The 17,159-nt window shown below is 53.1% G+C and overlaps 1 protein-coding gene across 1 annotated transcript; it reads left to right on the top strand.

The window, feature by feature from the left end:
- The first annotated feature begins 128 nt into the window (after positions 1-128).
- On the top strand, positions 129-16,686 carry IGFALS (insulin like growth factor binding protein acid labile subunit). Its single transcript, XM_010949906.3, has 2 exons — positions 129-13,558; positions 14,661-16,686. Exons 1-2 carry the CDS (start codon positions 13,183-13,185, stop codon positions 16,463-16,465), a joined length of 2,181 nt encoding a protein of 726 aa, XP_010948208.2. The 5' UTR covers positions 129-13,182; the 3' UTR covers positions 16,466-16,686.
- Positions 16,687-17,159: the final 473 nt, after the last annotated feature.

Below are 17,159 nucleotides of genomic sequence, written 5' to 3' on the forward strand. Positions count from 1 at the left end.
CTGTGTGTTGTCTCCGGTCTGTCCATGGGGTCCCCACAGTTGCCTTGTGAACCCCTACATGCTGCCTCAACAAGAGTGGCCCCTCTGCCCCCGCCGAGGCCGGCAGGCCCTGTATTTTCGGTGCTTCAAGTCCGGACTTTCCAGAACAAGCCCCTGGGAGGGGCACGCTCCCCTCTTTTCCCACCGCTGCATGGCATCATCCCCTCACCTCTAGACTTATCTCACAACTCATCTTCACAACGACTCGTCCATGTTGACAGGCAGCAGGACCCCAGGGCTCGGCCTTGAGCGCCTACCTGGGCTGGGGCAGCAAGTGGTCATTGATGTACATCTGCATGCTCGAGGCCAGAGGCTGGGGCAATGCTGAAGACATTCCTGCACTGCAGGGCTGGGCCGGGGCCTCGGGCTGGGAGTGTGTGGCTGGGAGCCTGGGGCACCTGGTGCCAGAGGAGCTCCAAGCTCTGCACGTCCGTCCCTCTGAAGGCTGGCCTGTCCTGGGGACGCTCCCAGCAACCAGCATGGGGCACTGTTCCTTGAGTGGGCACAGGAGCTGACGCAGGAATGCCGGGATGTGTGTCTGCAGTGGGGATGCGTGGAGCCCAGGGCTATCAGACAGAACTGTTGGCCCTGCGCTGCCCCTGCCTGAGGTCTGATCCTCTCAGGTCGCCGGCAGGGAGAGGGCTCCGAGTCCTTCCTCCTGGTGGCAGCATGGGGGAAGCCTAATCTTGAGGTGGTGGTCTGGGCGTCCCTGCTCTGCAGCCATTCCTTCTGCTCTTGCTTGAGAAACTTGAAATGCGCTGTCCTGGGAAGCAGCTGTGCTAGGCTGGGTCCCTTTGTCTGCAGTCTCTGGCTGGTCTTGGACCCTGGGGAACCAGGTGGCTCTGATTACATCGAGTCATGTCTCAGGCAGAGCCGCTGGGAGATCCTAGCCGGCCCAGTGGGTCGTGATAGCACCCAGGGCCCTGAGGCGGGAGGAAGGAGGGATGAGACTTGGGGGCACACGGTCCAGACATGGGAACAGTTGGAGGCAGGAAGGGCTGCTGGGAAGATGGGCTGTCTGTACCCAACCAACCCATTTCTAGACCTGGAGGTTTTCTGTCTGACCTTGGTCTGTGACAGGAACAGTGCCAGGACCCAGGGTTTGTGACAGCTTTGCTCGCTGAGCGGGTCATGTGAGTCTCCTGGCCTCACCCGCCGCGGTGATGCTCACTGAACACTTTTCTGTCCAGCTGAGACCCTCTGCCCGCTCCCTTTGAGGTCGTGCCCTTCCCTCCTCATCCAGACCAGTCATGACACAGTGCTGTTGTCTGTCGCCATCTCCCTGGATTCCTCAGGTCCCTGCACTATCTAAGCTCGGGCCTGTGTCACTCTGCAGCTGCCTGTGTGGGCCACACAGCCGGGAGTCCAGGAGATTTAAAAATTGCATGAGGATCACAGTCATTCCTGTCCAAAGATGATGTTCTAGGTGGAGCCAAAGCTCCCTGTGACCAGCAGCCCCCCACGACCTGGGGTGTGGAGGGGTTTGCATGAGTCCTTCTAGACGCTTCATTTCATAGCTTTGTACCGCTAACTGGAAATGCTGGTGCAGTCGGCTTGGGATCCCTTGCTTTGTGATGCCCAAGGCCAGCATGAGGATTGCTGTGGGCCTGTGAGTGTTGCCCCACCCCCCAGGTGGCCCTTGTGTTGCTGACAGCCCCTCCCTGGGGATGTGGAGCTCATCGCCAGTTCCCACCAGCAGCACAAAGGCTGCGGTAAGGGTGGGTGGTATTTTTTGGAACCAGCTGCCACAAGGCCCCTCTCCCACAGGTGCCTGCCAAGGTCCCGCTTCCCTCCTCTGAGTTCTGGGTTGGACTTGTGGCCAGTGTCCTGTGTCTGCGATGCATGGCTTTGACGTGCTCTTGTCCAGGCCTGGGCTGCCCCAAGAAGCGGACGCCGGCCGGTGGAGAGAGTGCTTCAGAGAGCATCCAGCCCAGCTGGTAAAGCTGGCCCGTCCCGCTGCGCCCGCCGCTCTCAGTCCGGGGCATGGAAGGCGCCTTGTGGAGGTTCCACATGTGTCACCTGGTTACGCGGGAGGCTGACTGCTTTTCACACACTTACTGGCCGCTTGGATTTCCTCACTTGGGAGCTGCCTCTTAGGTTTCTTCCCTGGTTTTCTATCAGGTTTGTGTTTCTTACTGATCAGTAGGAGTCCTTTGTTTCATATTGCACGTTTGATTCTGTATGTTTGCAGTTTTCTCCTAGTTTGTTGCTGGCTTTACACTCTGGTGTCTCGTTGAAGAAATTCTTAATTTAATGTAGTCAAATGTATATTTTTTTCCTTCATGGTAAATGCTTTTGTGTCCTGTTTAACTACCCTTTCCTGCCTCTGACGCCTTCCTGTATTTCATCCACTAGTTCTTTGTTTTACTTTTCACATTCCGGTTTGTGATTCTTTTTACCATGCTATTTATGCTGGTGGCTGGGAGATGGGTCGCCCGGTGCCCCTTGCCCTGGGCACTGCCAGCCCTGGTGAGCCGGCGTCCAGGGGTTCAGACCTGTTTCATGGCTCTGCATTCCACTGGTATGTCTGTCTGTCCTGACGTCGGCCCCAGGTTCCCTGTTATGACAGCTTTAGGACAGTTCATTTCCAGCAAGGGGCTTGCCCAACCACATCCATCAAGGGAGTCTTGGTCCTTTGCTCGTATGTGTAAATATCAGGATATTTACGTCTGGGATTTGCACTGGAGAAATGTGGACCCGCTAGATTGGAAGAAGTGGCTTGTTGTGATGTGGAGAGTTGCGAATTATGAACACGCTGCTGGTGCAGCCACTTGGGTCTGCAATGCTGTCATGCTGTGTGTGCAGGGCAGCTCTGCTGCCGACCAGCAGCGTCAGCACTACCACAGGGGAGGGGCACAGTCCCCCATCAAGGCTGCCCTCACCTCGGACACTGGCCATAAGCTGGGGGTCCCCAGGCCACGCGCACTTCTGACCAACTGGCGACAAGTTCAGAGGTTCTCATGATCCCCCCTTGGATTCAGCAGCTCACTAGGACGACTCAGAATCCAGGGAAGCACTAGACTTACGATTTTACAGTCTTATTATAACAGACACAAAACAGGACCGGACAAGTAAAAAGACCCACACGCAAGGTGGGGAGGATCTGGGCCGAGTGCCGTCCCTCCAGCACACCACCCTCCTGGCACGTCCCGCTGAGCCTCCCTGTCTAGTTGGTTTGGGGTGTCACTGTGTCATCCCTGGCCTGAACTCCAGCCCCTCCTCCCAGGACGTCCCACCCTCTGATCACAGGGTGGTTCTGCCCGGTGACAGCCTCCATTTAGTCACCTCATTAGTGTCAACTCGGGTGGCCGGGGCTACTGTGACTAACGAGTACCCACCCCTCAGGTCACTCCAAGGAATCAGAGGCTCCCTTCCCAAACCAGGGGGAAGTCTGGACACACGGCTGTGCAGCGGATGCCTTTCCCACCAGGGTTTGTAACTCCCTCTCTGGAGGCCGGCTCTCTGGAACTCTGGCCCCAGGTGCTTTGTTTTGATGCTGTTGTAAATGGCGTCTTTTTTTAGGTCTCTCCTGAGGTCAGGAGTGCGCAGGAGGGCAGTCACCCTTGTCCCTGGGAGCCCCGCTAAGCTTGCTCACCCTAATGGCAACTGTTCTGTGGGCCTTTGTGGTACTGTCACTGGCACTTTTGTTTCCTGCATCTCCTGTGTTGAAGTGAGGCGAGCAGGCACAGTGGCCTTCATTCCCGACTTCATTGGTTTAAAAAATATCTGAATGCTGATGATGTGGCAGATGGCAGGCTGCTTTGCGGATTCAGAGGGAACAGATGGAAATCCCTGTCTTGGTGCAGGAATACCACTCTCTATCAGGTGAGTGGAACACTGGGCAGGTCAGACAGAGGAGGTACCAGGGAGAAGGTGAAGCAGGAAAAGGTGCAGAGAGAGCTGCCGACGTCGTCCTTAAATAGGGTGGGTGGCCAGGGGTGGCCTTGACGAGGTGAGTAAAACTTGAGGGGATGGACAGAGGGAGCCATGCAGATATCTGGGAGAAAACAAGTGCAAAGGCCCTGGGGCCGGTCTGCAGAAGAGCAAGAGGCCAGTGTGGCTGAGCTGAGCTGAGCCAGAGGAGGGGGTGGGGAGCAGTGATAAGGTGGGTCAGTGTATAGGCCGTGTGAGGACCCTGGTGTCCACTCTGAGCTGTGCAGACATGGGATCAGAGCTGACCTTTACCCAGATTTCTCAGGTGTGATGGCAGGCCCACTAGCAAGGAGACCGGCGGTGCTGGTTGAGGTGGTAGAGCGGCGGGTTCCCAGTGGGAGCCGAGGTGGAGGCAGCAGCACTTGGTCCCAGGCTGGCTCTGAGCTGAGTGCTGAGTTGGGAGTCCATGTCCATTTCCCGGGAAGGGGAGACTGAGGGGCTGAGACCTGTGTGGCCGGGTTTTGGCACGTCAGGTTGAAAGTGTCTCTAGCACATGGTGAGTCCTGAAGCCAGGAGAGTGAGCCAATGTCAGGAGGGTAGGGTGGTCTAGAGGGGGGTGTTCCCCGGAGGAAGCCGCCAGCTGGCCCCTGCAGGTTGGTGCATGGCCTGCGTAGCTGTGGTCATCGCAGTGAGCTGTCTTCCTGGCTTGCGCGTTGTCCGAGTTGGGGTCTCATCGCATCTCCTTCGGTCTGGGGGATGGTGCAAACGGTTTTCAGTGGTGTTGCCGTATCTTGGGCAAAATCCCCTTTCGTCAGAACTTCGGCCGCTGGTTCACTCTTGTACCGTCTCTGCCTGGTTTCGGAAATGCTAAGGTGTCGTGGAAAGTCTCCTCACCTCCTGGGGCATTTGTAGGAGGTAATTCTAGTCTGAGCCCAGTGTTTTCTTTTGTGGGTGTTTTTAAAACTAGTGATCCTGTTTCTTCATGGTTATAAGGGCTGTTACTTCTGTTCTTCAGCCACTTATCTAAGTTTTTTATTTCCTGCATTTTCAAATCCGGCCTGTAAAGTCTTCGTGTCTCTGACGTGCACGTTTGTGTCCCTTCCCCCTTCCCAGCAGAGCCCTTGGTTGTGTCCTCTCACTTTGGGCTCCATGCTTTCTCAGTTCCCCAGGGACCTCTCATCCCATCCCAGCCTTTTTCCTAAAGAGACCGTAAAGCTAAAAAGTCCCCTGCAGCGTCCGCTGGGAAGCACTATGCCCTGGCTGCGGTAACTTTCACGATTCCTCGTTTATTTCCTCCCAGGCACCTGTACAGGTGGACTGATGCTACTCCATAGGAAATAAACAGCCCAGGTGTTCTCACTACCTGTTGCTGATTCCTGACCCAGTGCCCACCTTCTTTCCTCTGAGGATTTTTATGAAGCATTTCCTAACCATTCTGTCACCTGTTTCCCTGAGTAGAGACTCTGTCTCTCACCAGGCTTCGTCCCTGTGTATTTAGTCTGACCCTCTGGGACACGCCCCGGGGTGGTGGTCTTCCTTCCCCTGGCCATCACACTGGCCTGGCCAAGTCCTCACTGTTTTCCCAATAGCCGCCCACCTGCCCTGCATTTGTCACGTGCTGTCCCAGTGTGGTCTGTTTCTCTTCAGCTATAAAATTGCTTAGGTTTTAGTAGTGACTGCATTTCTTTAATTAGAACCCTTTAAATTTATTTTTATTTAAATTGAGGGGAGAGTCATACAGCACACAATTAACTGAGCGTACAATTCAGTGGCATTTAGTAATTCACAATGTTGTACAGCCCTCACCTCTAGTAATACGAAACTTGTAATTATTAATGTCAGTGAAACCGTAAAGGAGAGGCTCGTCCAGGACCATCCACTTGTACGGAGATTGGTTCCGAGCTGGGGCAGCGGAGACAGATGGATCTCGGTGGATCCGGGAGAGCCTGGCCCAGGGGCTGTAGATCCAGAGAGGAAGGCTGGCCCTGCCCCCATGTGTGCCCCCAGGACACACACACCCTTTCCACTGTGTTTGTATGCTTGAACAGTCAGCCCTCAGCAGAGGTCAGGGTCAACCTCCGCTCTCGGGCCCTCAAGCCCATCTGGGGTTCCACTCAGGTAGCAGAACACCTGGTTCTGTCTCTCCCTTCCTTCTCCAGCCTTTCTCCTGCTCTCTGAGCTCGAAGAGTTTTTAAAAAATATCTTTGTTAGTATTTTTAGGCTAGAATCTTGCTTTGTTAAGCTCTGCAACCAATAATTTCTTTTTTCTGATTTCTGTTCTAACAATCTTCTATTGAAGGAATGAACATCTAGTATCTAGTTTGAATGGGCAGGGGTGGTAGGGTAGTCAGTGGGGGAAAGAATTTTAGAAACTGAAAGGGAAAATAGATAATTCAGCAATAGTGCAGATTTTTAATACTCCATTTGATAACAGGACACTGTCACTTGGCTGAACCTGTTTATAGAACATTCCACCATCATTTTCAGGTGCTCATGGAACATTCTTCCAGGACAGATGATATCACAGACCACAAGACAAATCACAATAAATTTTAAAAGACAGAGAATATACTTTGCTTAATTTCAGTGGAAAAAAAACTCCAGTGGAATTAGATATCTACAACAGAAGTCTGAAAGCCCCCCATGTTTGGAAGTTAAATAACACATCTAAATAGTGTGTGGGTGAAAATGAAAACACAGTATATCAAAATGTGTGGGATACAGCTAAAGCAGTGGTACAGAATGATGTACCGTTTTTTAACACCTGTATGAGAAAAGGAAGGCCTCAATTAAAAAAATCTCAGCTTCTACCTTAAAACACTAAAGAAGAGCAAACAAACCCCAAGGGAAGCAGAAAGAAAGAATGATTAGCAAGGAAATCAGTGAAACAGAAAAACCACTGATCAACAAAATAACACACCAATTAACAAAATCATGAATGAAAGAGGGGACATCACTACTAATTCTACAGAAATGAACAGGCCTTATAAGGGAGTACCAGGGAGACTGTACCAACAAACTAGATGAAACGGACAAATCCCTAGAAAGACACAAATCACTGAAACTGATTTAACTAAAGTCTTAAGTCTTTATACAAAGGAAAGCTCAGGTCCATGTGGCTTCACCAGTACATGCTATCAGTAACACCAGTCACTTACAATCTCTCAGAAAATACAGGTGGGAACACTTCCCAACTCATTTTGAGAGGCTAGTGTTATCCTGATACCAAAGTAAAAGACATCACACACACACACACACACACACAAAACCCAGAGATCATGTGTCTCACATGAACATGGTTGTAAAATCCTTAAAATATTAGCAACTGAAATACAGCAACATACACCATGGCCAAGCAGGATTTATCACAGGAATGCAAGGTTGGTTAAACATCTAAAAACCAGTTAACATAATAAACCATTTTCACAGGATAAAGGGCAGAATTCACAAGATCATCTCAATAGATGCAGGAAAATATCTGGCAAAAATCCCACACCCACTTGTGATTAAAAAATGTCAACAAACTAGGAATAGATGAGAACCTTTTCAACCTGATAAAGGACATCTGTTAATTTCCAAATGCTGCTGTATCAGATCATTACATACGTAGTTCAAAACATCACAAGTGTATCATCTGACAGTTCTGGAGATCAGAGGTCTCACATGATTCTCATGGGACTAAAAGTGTCAGCAGAGCTGTTCCTTCTGGAGGCTGCCAGGGACTTTCCTTGCCCTTTCCTACTGCTAGAGACGCCTGCATTCCTTGGCTCCTGACCACCTCCCTTCACTTCGAAAGTCAGCAGCTGTGGGTTGAGTCCTCTCATTGTCTCACACCGACCTCTTCTGATCCCCTCTTCCACTTTTAAGGACCCTTGTAACTACATTGGGGCCTCCTGGAAAATCCATGTTTATCTTACGGTCAGCTGATTAGCAACCTCATTTCCCCTTTGCCATGTAACCGGACACAATCACAATTCCAGGGATAAGGACATGGACATCTGTGTTTGGGACAGCATCTGTGAAGACCACAAGCTGGGCTCCTAATTCATGGTGAATGACTGAATTCTTCCCTGTAAAATCAGGAACAAGACAAGGGGACCCGCTCTTGCCACTTCTCAACATTGTACTAGACCTGCAGTTAAGGCACACACAGAAGGCAGCGTGCACACTGGGAAGGAGGATGTAAAAGTGTCCTTCACAGATGGGACCCTGTATGGAGCTGATCTTAAGGAGTCCAGATACACAAACATACCTGAAACTAGTAAGTTTAGCAAGGTCCTGGGATGCAATATAACAGAAACCTGCTATGTTTATACATACTAATGACAATCTGAAAATGAAATTAAGAAAATTCCATTCACAATAGCATCAAAATAAAATACTTAGAAATTACTTTATCAAAAGTAGTAGCAGATTTATACACTGTAAACTACAAAAAAAAAAAAAAAAAGCTAAGCGAAAGAAGATCCAAGTAAATGGCTAGATACTCTATATTCCTTGATTAGAAGATCTTTGTGATCTTGGGTTGGGTAGAATTCTTAGACACCACATCAAAATCATAAGCCATGGAAGAAAAAAACTGATCAATTGGACTTAATTAAAATAAACTTTTGTACTTCAAAAGCCAACATTTAAAAAAACGGAGACAAGCCACAAATGGAAAAATATCTGCAAATGTTATCTCTGATAGTCCATAGCTTATAGTCTTGTATCCATGATATCTAGTCTTATAACTCAGTAGGAACACAGCTCAATTTAAAAAATGGGCAAAAGTCTTAGACATTTCACCGTAGATATAAAAATGCCAATAAACAGATGAAAAGGTGCCCAACATGAATTGTCAGAGAAACAGAACAGCTCAAAACAACAAAACAAAACTGACCATACCAAATACTGATGGAATGTGGAACTGGAATTCTCATACTTTGTAAAATGAAACAATCATTTTGGAAAACAGTGTTTAAAAAAATTAAGACATAAATACTATGTCAGCCAGCAGTTCCACTCCTGAGAGCCCACCCAAGAGGAACGAAACCTATATCCACACAAAAACTCATACACAAATGTTCATGGCAACATTATTCACAATAACCCCAAAATAGAAACAAGCCAGATGTCAACAAATGTGGCAAATGCATAAAAAAAAGCATAAAAAAGTATTGATCAGCTGTAACAATAACGCAGCACTGACACACCACCATGTGCATGAACCCTGAAAACACACTCAGTGCAAAAGGAGACAGAAGACCATATACTGTTCGAGAATGTTCTAAAGCTGGACTGTGGGTGTGGCTGCACTATACAAATTTAATAAGAATCACTGAGTTGTATACTGGTAATGGTTGACTTTTATGGTGTGGGAATCACATTTCAATAAAGGTGTTTTAGAAAAAGAACTGTGTTCCCAGCCACATGTTGCAAGTCAATCAAAAAGCACAAACCATTCCAGACTCCAGTTTTTGGCTGTAAACAGAAAAGGCCATTTTTGTTAGTAGTTATTCACTGGATGGTGTTAATTTGATTCAAACTAAGTTCTAATTCAGACAATAAAAGTTAAGCAAGTATTTACACCCTCTTTGATATACTGAAGTACTGTTAACACTCAGAGGAAAGACAACTTGGGGTATATTTGTACCCACGTGGTTGGTCTACTTTTGTGGCTAGTTTACTCTTCTTGGTCCAAGCTGGGTGACAGCAGACATGTAATGCAGTATACTAGGAAACAAGACTGCTAGCTAATGTTCAGCTAGGAACAAATTAATGCAAGGTTATTTTAAAGTTACAGTGAACTTCATCGTAGCCTTCTTAACGACCTGTCTTGAATCTAGACTTTTCTCCTGTTATGTGGTGTCACGTTACTATTACTTGGAGACAGAATTTCTCTGATAGTGGCATTAAGAGTATAATGGGTTGGAACCTGGGTCTAGGTTTTAGGGGGTCCTTGTGGTGTTGGAGGATTGACAGCAACTCACAAGCAGCTAGTAAGAAAGAAAACTGTCAATTTTGTTGAATCGGTCCTTAACCACCATCTGTTTCCTGGTTTCCAAAGCAAAAGGCTGGGACTGTCTCAATCTATGGATGCTCATAATTTGTGTCTTATTTTCTCCTTTGAGGCTGTCTTTATTTATTGGAACATTGTAGTACAAGAGGGGTAGTTGGTGTTAATGATGCAGTGTGATTGCTCTGGGCTTATGACTATGTTTATATAAGACTGTTGCTTTTGGTATATGATGTTGAACATCTCAGGACTACCCTTATGGTAATTCTAGTCAGTCAGTCACTAGTAACCAGTGCGTCATTTAGTTTTTGGCTTACCTTTAAAAGGTTAGGAAAATTTGTTTCATTCAAAAGTATTTTATGGAGTAAGAGAGATGGTCATTGGAAGAGATTATATAAAGTCTGTCCAGTGGACAACTTTAGTACTAATTACATAGTTTAAAGCTTTTGCGGTTGCTATGCTTATATTAGCATATATATATTTATTTTAAAAGTAACTATATTTTTTTCATTCTCCTTGAAGGGCATTGTTTTTTTTTTCCTTTTGAAATGTAGTTCCCTCTGCTTCCCTAAACCCGTGCTCAAACTTAAAAACTGATTGATGGATATATTTTTGACTTTTTAATTAAAACATTAATTTGTGAATGAAAACAAAAGAACTGCTGGGTAAAGGCACCACAGTTAATACTTTACTACAGTGTCCCAATATACTTCTAGAAAAAAACTTCAGCCTAGACAAACCAAATGAAATTAAGGAGGAAAAATGACAACACTTATAATATTATTAAAAGAGACAACCATCTATAAGGAAAAAAAATCTAAAAAAACCTATGCAAGATCTTAACGTGGAAATCTACAAGACCACTGAGAGGAACTGAGGACCCAGATAAAGGGCGGGCTCAGGCCATGTGCACAGACGGAAACTCCAACTGCAGCACACATCACAACTGGACAGGCTTTTGTTTGATTTTGGACACTTGACAAGCTGCTCCCACAGCGTACAAGGAACCGCGCAGGGCCACTAATAGCTGAGACGCTCTCGGAGCGGGAGGAGGGGGGAGGATGTGCTCTCCCTCTGGTTCAGGGGGAGCCCAGAAAGGGCCGGGATTATGCGGGCCCTGACTTAACGGCAAAGATGGCGCCAGAGAGCCAGGAGGAGACGAAAGGACCTGCACTAAACGTGGGGAGGAGACTGTCACCAACAGAACGCAAGGACCACCACCTCACTCTTAGAAAGTGAGTTAGAGACAGCGTGGCCCATGGATGTCACAGAGAAGGATAGGGCGGTTAGATGTTCACGAGGTGTTTTAAGAGAATACATTCAAGTCCATGTGCCAAACAGGACTAGAAACAATGAAGAGCTGGATACTTCAGACTACGTAAAAAAATTTTTGGAGTTTTTCCACATGACAAGCATCTTATGAGACCACATTAAAATCAAGAACTCTCATCAGAATGATGAGGAGACTGGAGAAGCAAACCACGGTACAGTAGAAAACATGGGCCACACATACCTGACCAAGGAGCTTGCGTCCGGAATACAGTTTTCAAACAAAATCAGCAGGAGACTTAACTGTACTTAACAAACAGGACAATCTACTGGCTAATGAGCTGCCATCATCGGTGATGGAGGCAACACGGAATGATGAAAGCCACCGTCCACCCGCCTTAGTGGCTGAGAGCAGACAGGGTGAGGGTGGTGTCAAGGGCACTCCCGTTGCCCCAGGAGGGTGTGACCCCCAACTGCCCGGGAAGGGTTGGCCTCCTGCCAGGACAACATACCCTGGTCCCAGCGATTCCACTCAGGGCCCACAGAAATGCATGCATGCAGGCCCCAGGGGGTTGCAGCGGCACTGCTGGCAACGACCAGGACGTCCCTCAAGCCACAGGTGGGTCAGGCGCCCACAGCGTGAAGGAGGATGAAGGGAGGACTGTGTCTATGACAGCACAGGAGTAGCCAGGCCCAGGGCTTCTGTATGGCACCACTGCTGCCAAGATCGGAAACTGGCAAGGAAACCAGACTTCTCGGGGGGATCTCGGGTGGAGAGACACGAGGGCGGTAATGAGCCTGTAAGTCAGCACGGGCCGCTTCAGGGAGCAGGGACCAGAGTCGGCCCCGGGCGGCCAGGACAGCAGTCTTCCCAAACTCAGTGGGCTGAACACTCATGTTACTGCAGGACTCAAGAAACATTTAAAAGTACCTAATCCGGCTGCCAAAAACCTGATAAGGGTTCCCTGCCCCATAAGCTCAACTGGGGGTTTACAGGACCTTTCCTGCCCTGACCCTCTGAGGCCCTCTGAACTTGAAAAGATGGAAACACTGACTCTCCTTCCCAGGCCACGTGCACCGGCCCCACCATCCAGGAGCTCCTGCTGAGTCTGCGCTTTCTCCTGTGTAAACATATGTTTACCGTGTAAATTTCTGGGTGTGGACTTTCTCCCTGCAGATCTATAATTTCTCAGAAGAGAAGCTGAGAACGACCTGGAAAAAAAATCAAAGCTCAGGCCCACTGCCCTAGGCAGAGCAGAGCGAATGGTGGGAAGGCAGCCAGAGAAAGGGTCCTCAGTAATGAGGGAAAGGGTGGCTGGAGGCCCAGCCCCGGGATGTGTGGTTTGAGCAGGGAGAGCAGAGACTGGGTTCCCAGGTGGAGAGGGGAGGACGGTGCTCCAGCTCCAGCAGCCACCCCATTCCCCCATCTAACCCGTGGTGGCTTTAGGCCCAGCTGCAGCCTGTGCAGCGCAGCATGGCCGTGTCCCCACAGGAGCCCTGGAGGACAGCCTGGGCCCCACTACTGGTGGAGACTGGTCTCACGGCCACAAGACCTGGCCCCCGAGGCTAGGCCATCCCCCACTCTCTCCCTGGGAGGACGGTGCCGGGGAAAGCAAACACAAAGTGGCCGGGGCCCTGCCAGGCATTCCTAGAAGAGACTAGGGGGAGGGGCAGGGGCCAGACACCAGCTGACCCCGAGGTCACGGGAGAAGCCAAGGCTGGGTCAGGCCCCCAGGGGCTTCAACAAGAAAGAATCCCACCCAGGCAGTTAGGAACTGGGGAGAAGGGTGGGAGTGGTCAGCATGCCAGGGCAGAGTATTGCTCCAGCTTAACTCCCACAAGGCCATCTGCTGGGCGGGGAGACCCCAGGAGCTGCCCAAGGGGCCCCCACCCACGAGCAGAGGGCTGGCTGCACACCAGCCCCTCACAGGCTACTCCAAAGGAGACCCCCGCCCTCCACTGCCTGCGGGCCCCAGCTCTGCTCCGCCCAGCCCTGCAGGGGGATGGGAAGATGGAGGGATGGGAAGATGGGGGGATGGGAAGATGGGGGGAATGGGAAGATGGGGGACAGGCCCTTGTTGGCCCTCAGGTCTGCATACAGCCCACCTTGTACCCTGAAGGTGCTTCAGGGCAGATGCAGCCCCCAGCCTGTCCCCTATGCCATCTTCACCCTGGGGGCTCAGTGCCGATGCTGGCAGCCCGGCAGGAGAGGGTTAACGAAGCTGGGGCCAGCAGGGCTGGGCTGGCCGGTGACAAGGGTGCTGGCTGCCCCAGCAGCGGGTGGGGAAATCCAGAGGGCAGGAGCAGCTGGCCCCAGCAGACGCCCCCCCTGCTCGCTGCCTGCAGCCTGCTCTGCACGCGGGATGGCCCCAAGGAAAGGTGAGGCCCCCGTGTGCCCAAGCCACTCGCTCCAGGGGTTAGCCGGCCCTGTGTCCCTGAGCCCATTGAGGCAGGGGCTGCCCACAGGGAAGGCTCAGCTTGGGGTGGGCCGGGGGCTCTGGGAGCCCATGGGGGAGTGCGGCCACTCAGGGTGGTGGGGGCCTAGGTGTGCCCCGGAGAACTGCTGTTGCCTCCTCCCCTCCCACCAAGCCTATAGTGCAGGAGAGGACAGGCTCCCCACACCACCACCCAGCGGCCTTGCCCAGACCCTCCACTAAGCCAGGGCCCTCTCAGCCAGACAGAGGCCAGGCCACTGCCACCCTGTCCCTCCTTGGAGCCTAGCCCCATCCAGCTGGCTGTGGGGCACCAACCCCGGGACCCGGAGCTCTCAGAAGGCAGGGCAGGGCCTGATGCTGTGGGCAGCCTGGCACCCAGGGAAAGTCTAGGCGGCTATGGCTGGGGAGCCTGCCATCTTTTGTCCTGAGGCACAACCTGACCTCTGGTGAGTCCACGGTCTGGGGACCCTGTTTGCTCCTGAGGCCTATCCCACAGGGGCCAAGTTCTTGGGTGAGTGCCACGCATACCAGGGAGCAGGTAAGCGCCCCCCAGGTCTGGGGGTCTAGCTGGGGCAGCAGGCATCTAGCTCAACTGTCCAAACCCTCAGGGCAGCAAGTGCGTACCCACCCAGGCCTGCTCCAGAATGTTCCCTCGCTCACACCTTCCCCCAGGCCTGCCTAGCAGCCTAGCCTGGCTTGAGTGTCCACCTTGGGGATGCAGACGGACACACGGCCTAATCGCTAGGTGCCAGCTCTCAGTTTTCCCTGGAACAAGCATCACTACCCAACTGCTCCCGTGGGGTGGAAAGGGCAGTTAGTTTTGAACCGGAAGACGCCCCAGTTGTCCTGCTTGGCTGCCATTTTCCACTTAAGGGAGGGCGACACCTCATATCTCAGCTCATACTTCCACCAGTCCAGTTAGCCATGCCTTCTTTTAACTGTTGCATGCTGCAGTCTAGGTGTGAGGAAGGTTCAGTGTCTTACTCACCCAGGGTTCATGTCCCGGGCCCCCTCAATGCCGTCTCCCCAAGCCCCTCTCCCCGCAGGAGGCCTGGCCCTGGCGGTGCTGCTGGTCTCCTGGGCAGCGCTGGGCCCCCGCAGCCTGGAGGGAGTGGAGCCTGGGGTGCCAGCAGACACTGAGGGCCTGCAGTGCCCGGCAGTCTGCGTCTGCGGCCACGACGACTACACAGACGAGCTCAGCGTCTTCTGCAGCTCCCGGAACCTCACCCAGCTGCCCGACGGCATCCCAGAGGGCGCCAAGGCCCTGTGGCTGGATGGCAACAACTTCTCTTCCGTCCCCGCGGCGGCCTTCCGGAACCTGTCCAGCCTGGGCTTCCTCAACCTTCAGGGCAGCCAGCTGGCCAGCCTGGAGCCACAGGCGCTCCTGGGCCTGCCAAACCTGTACCATCTGCACCTGGAGCGGAACCAGCTGCGCAGCCTGGCGGCCCACACCTTCCTGCACACACCGGGCCTGGCCTCGCTCGGCCTCAACAACAACCTGCTAAGCCGGGTGGACGAGGGCCTCTTCCAGGGTCTGGCCCACCTCTGGGACCTCAACCTGGGCTGGAACAGCCTGGCCGTGCTGCCTGACACCGCGTTCCAGGGCCTGGCCAACCTGCGGGAGCTGGTGCTGGCGGGCAACAAGCTGACCTACCTGCAGCCCTCACTCTTCTGCGGCCTCGGTGAGCTCCGGGAGCTGGACCTGAGCAGGAACGCCCTGCGGAGCGTCAAGGCCAACGTCTTCGTCAAGCTGCCCAAACTCCAGAAGCTCTACCTGGACCACAACCTCATCGCGGCCGTGGCCCCAGGCGCCTTCCTGGGCCTGAAGGCGCTGCGCTGGCTGGACCTGTCGCACAACCGTGTGGGCAGCCTCCTGGAGGACACCTTCCCGGGCCTGCTGGGCCTGCACGTCCTGCGCCTCTCCCACAATGCCCTCGCGGGCTTGCGGCCCCGAACCTTCAAAGACCTGCACTTCCTGGAGGAGCTGCAGCTGGGCTACAACCGCATCCGGCAGTTGCCCGAGAAGGTGTTCGAGGGCCTGGCCCAGCTGGAGGTGCTCGGGCTCAACAACAACCAAATCCAAGAGATTAAGGTGGGCGCCTTCCTGGGCCTCTTCAATGTGGCTGTCATGAACCTCTCTCGCAACTGCCTGCGGAACCTTCCGGAGCAGGTGTTCCAGGGCCTGGGCAAGCTGCACAGCCTGCACCTGGAGGGCAGCTGCCTGGGCCGAGTCGGCCTGCACACCTTCGCCGGCCTCTCAGGGCTGCGCCGGCTCTTCCTCAAGGACAACAGCATCACGGCCATTGACGAGCAGAGCCTGGTGGGGCTAGCCGAGCTCCTCGAGCTGGACCTCACCTCCAACCAGCTCACACACCTGCCCGCCCGGCTCTTCCAGGGCCTCGGCAAGCTGGAGTACCTCCTCCTCTCCCGGAACCGGCTGTCGGCGCTCTCGGCGGAAGTCCTGGGGCCCCTGCAGCGCACCTTCTGGCTGGACGTCTCCCACAACCGCCTGGAGGCGCTGCCTGAGGGCGTGCTCTCCCCCCTGGGGCGGCTGCGCTACCTCAGCCTCCGGAACAACTCGCTGCGGACCTTTGTGCCCGAGCCACCTGGCCTGGAGCGCCTGTGGCTTGAGGGCAACCCCTGGGACTGCGGCTGCCCCCTCAAGGCCCTGAGGGCCTTGGCCCTGCAGCACCCCAGCATCGTGCCCCGCTTTGTCCGGGCCATGGCGGAGGGGGACGATGACCGCCAACCGCCTGCCTACACCTACAACAACATCACCTGTGCCAGCCCCGCCAGCGTCTCAGGCCTCGACCTGCGTGACATCAGCGAAGACCACTTTGCTCGCTGCTGACCTGAGGCTGCCCAGGCCGGACACCACCCCGTTCACCTGCCGGGGTCCCAGCCCCAGGGGACAGTCTTGGGGATTTGCCAGCACAGGCTCTGGACCTGTGGCCACCAGCCTGGTCCCTGAGGGCCTGACCAGGAGGGTCAGGGACACGGCCACCACAAAGGCCCATAGCCCTCCCCAGCTGTCAACAATTAAAAGCAGCCTAATAAACATGCCGTGTGACACAGGGATGACGCTTGGGGAGGGGAGTGCTGGCCTAGGCATGCTGTGGCCTGCCCCTTGCTGTGTGGCTCAGCCCACACCACCTCTGGCTGCCCTGGTCCCACACAACCGTCCACATCCCTCCCTGTCCTGTGCCCAGATTCTTGTCATGTCCACTAACCCCCAGGCCCCGCCCCCCTGTGGAGCGCAGGCACATCTTCAGAGGCGGCTTGGTCCTGGGAAGCTGCCGGGCTGGCCTGCGGCCAGAGTGGTGCCGACCCTCGCTCTCCAGATCCCTGTGCTCCTGGCCAAAGCCTTTGAGGGCGCTGCCCCTACTCCCCCTACCCCTGCAGGGAATGCCCATCTGGGGCATACTCCTGTCTTCCCTTCTGTCCCAAAAGTGGTACCTGAGGGTGATTTTTCCAGACCCCCTGTTCCCCGGGGCCGTCCTGTATACTCTGCTCAAAGCCCAATCTCCTCCCCTTGGAAAGAATAG

This window comes from Camelus bactrianus, chromosome 18 (assembly GCF_048773025.1).
Source record: "Camelus bactrianus isolate YW-2024 breed Bactrian camel chromosome 18, ASM4877302v1, whole genome shotgun sequence".
Lineage (NCBI taxonomy): Eukaryota > Metazoa > Chordata > Mammalia > Artiodactyla > Camelidae > Camelus > Camelus bactrianus.

Excerpts from the sequence above, each read along its gene's own strand:
- IGFALS (XM_010949906.3), top strand. The coding sequence starts at position 13,183 with ATGGGAAGATGGAGGGATGGGAAGATGGGGGGATGGGAAGATGGGGGG. Across the intron at positions 13,559-14,660 it reads CGGGATGGCCCCAAGGAAAG|GAGGCCTGGCCCTGGCGGTG; the intron begins GTGAGGCCCCCG and ends CTCTCCCCGCAG.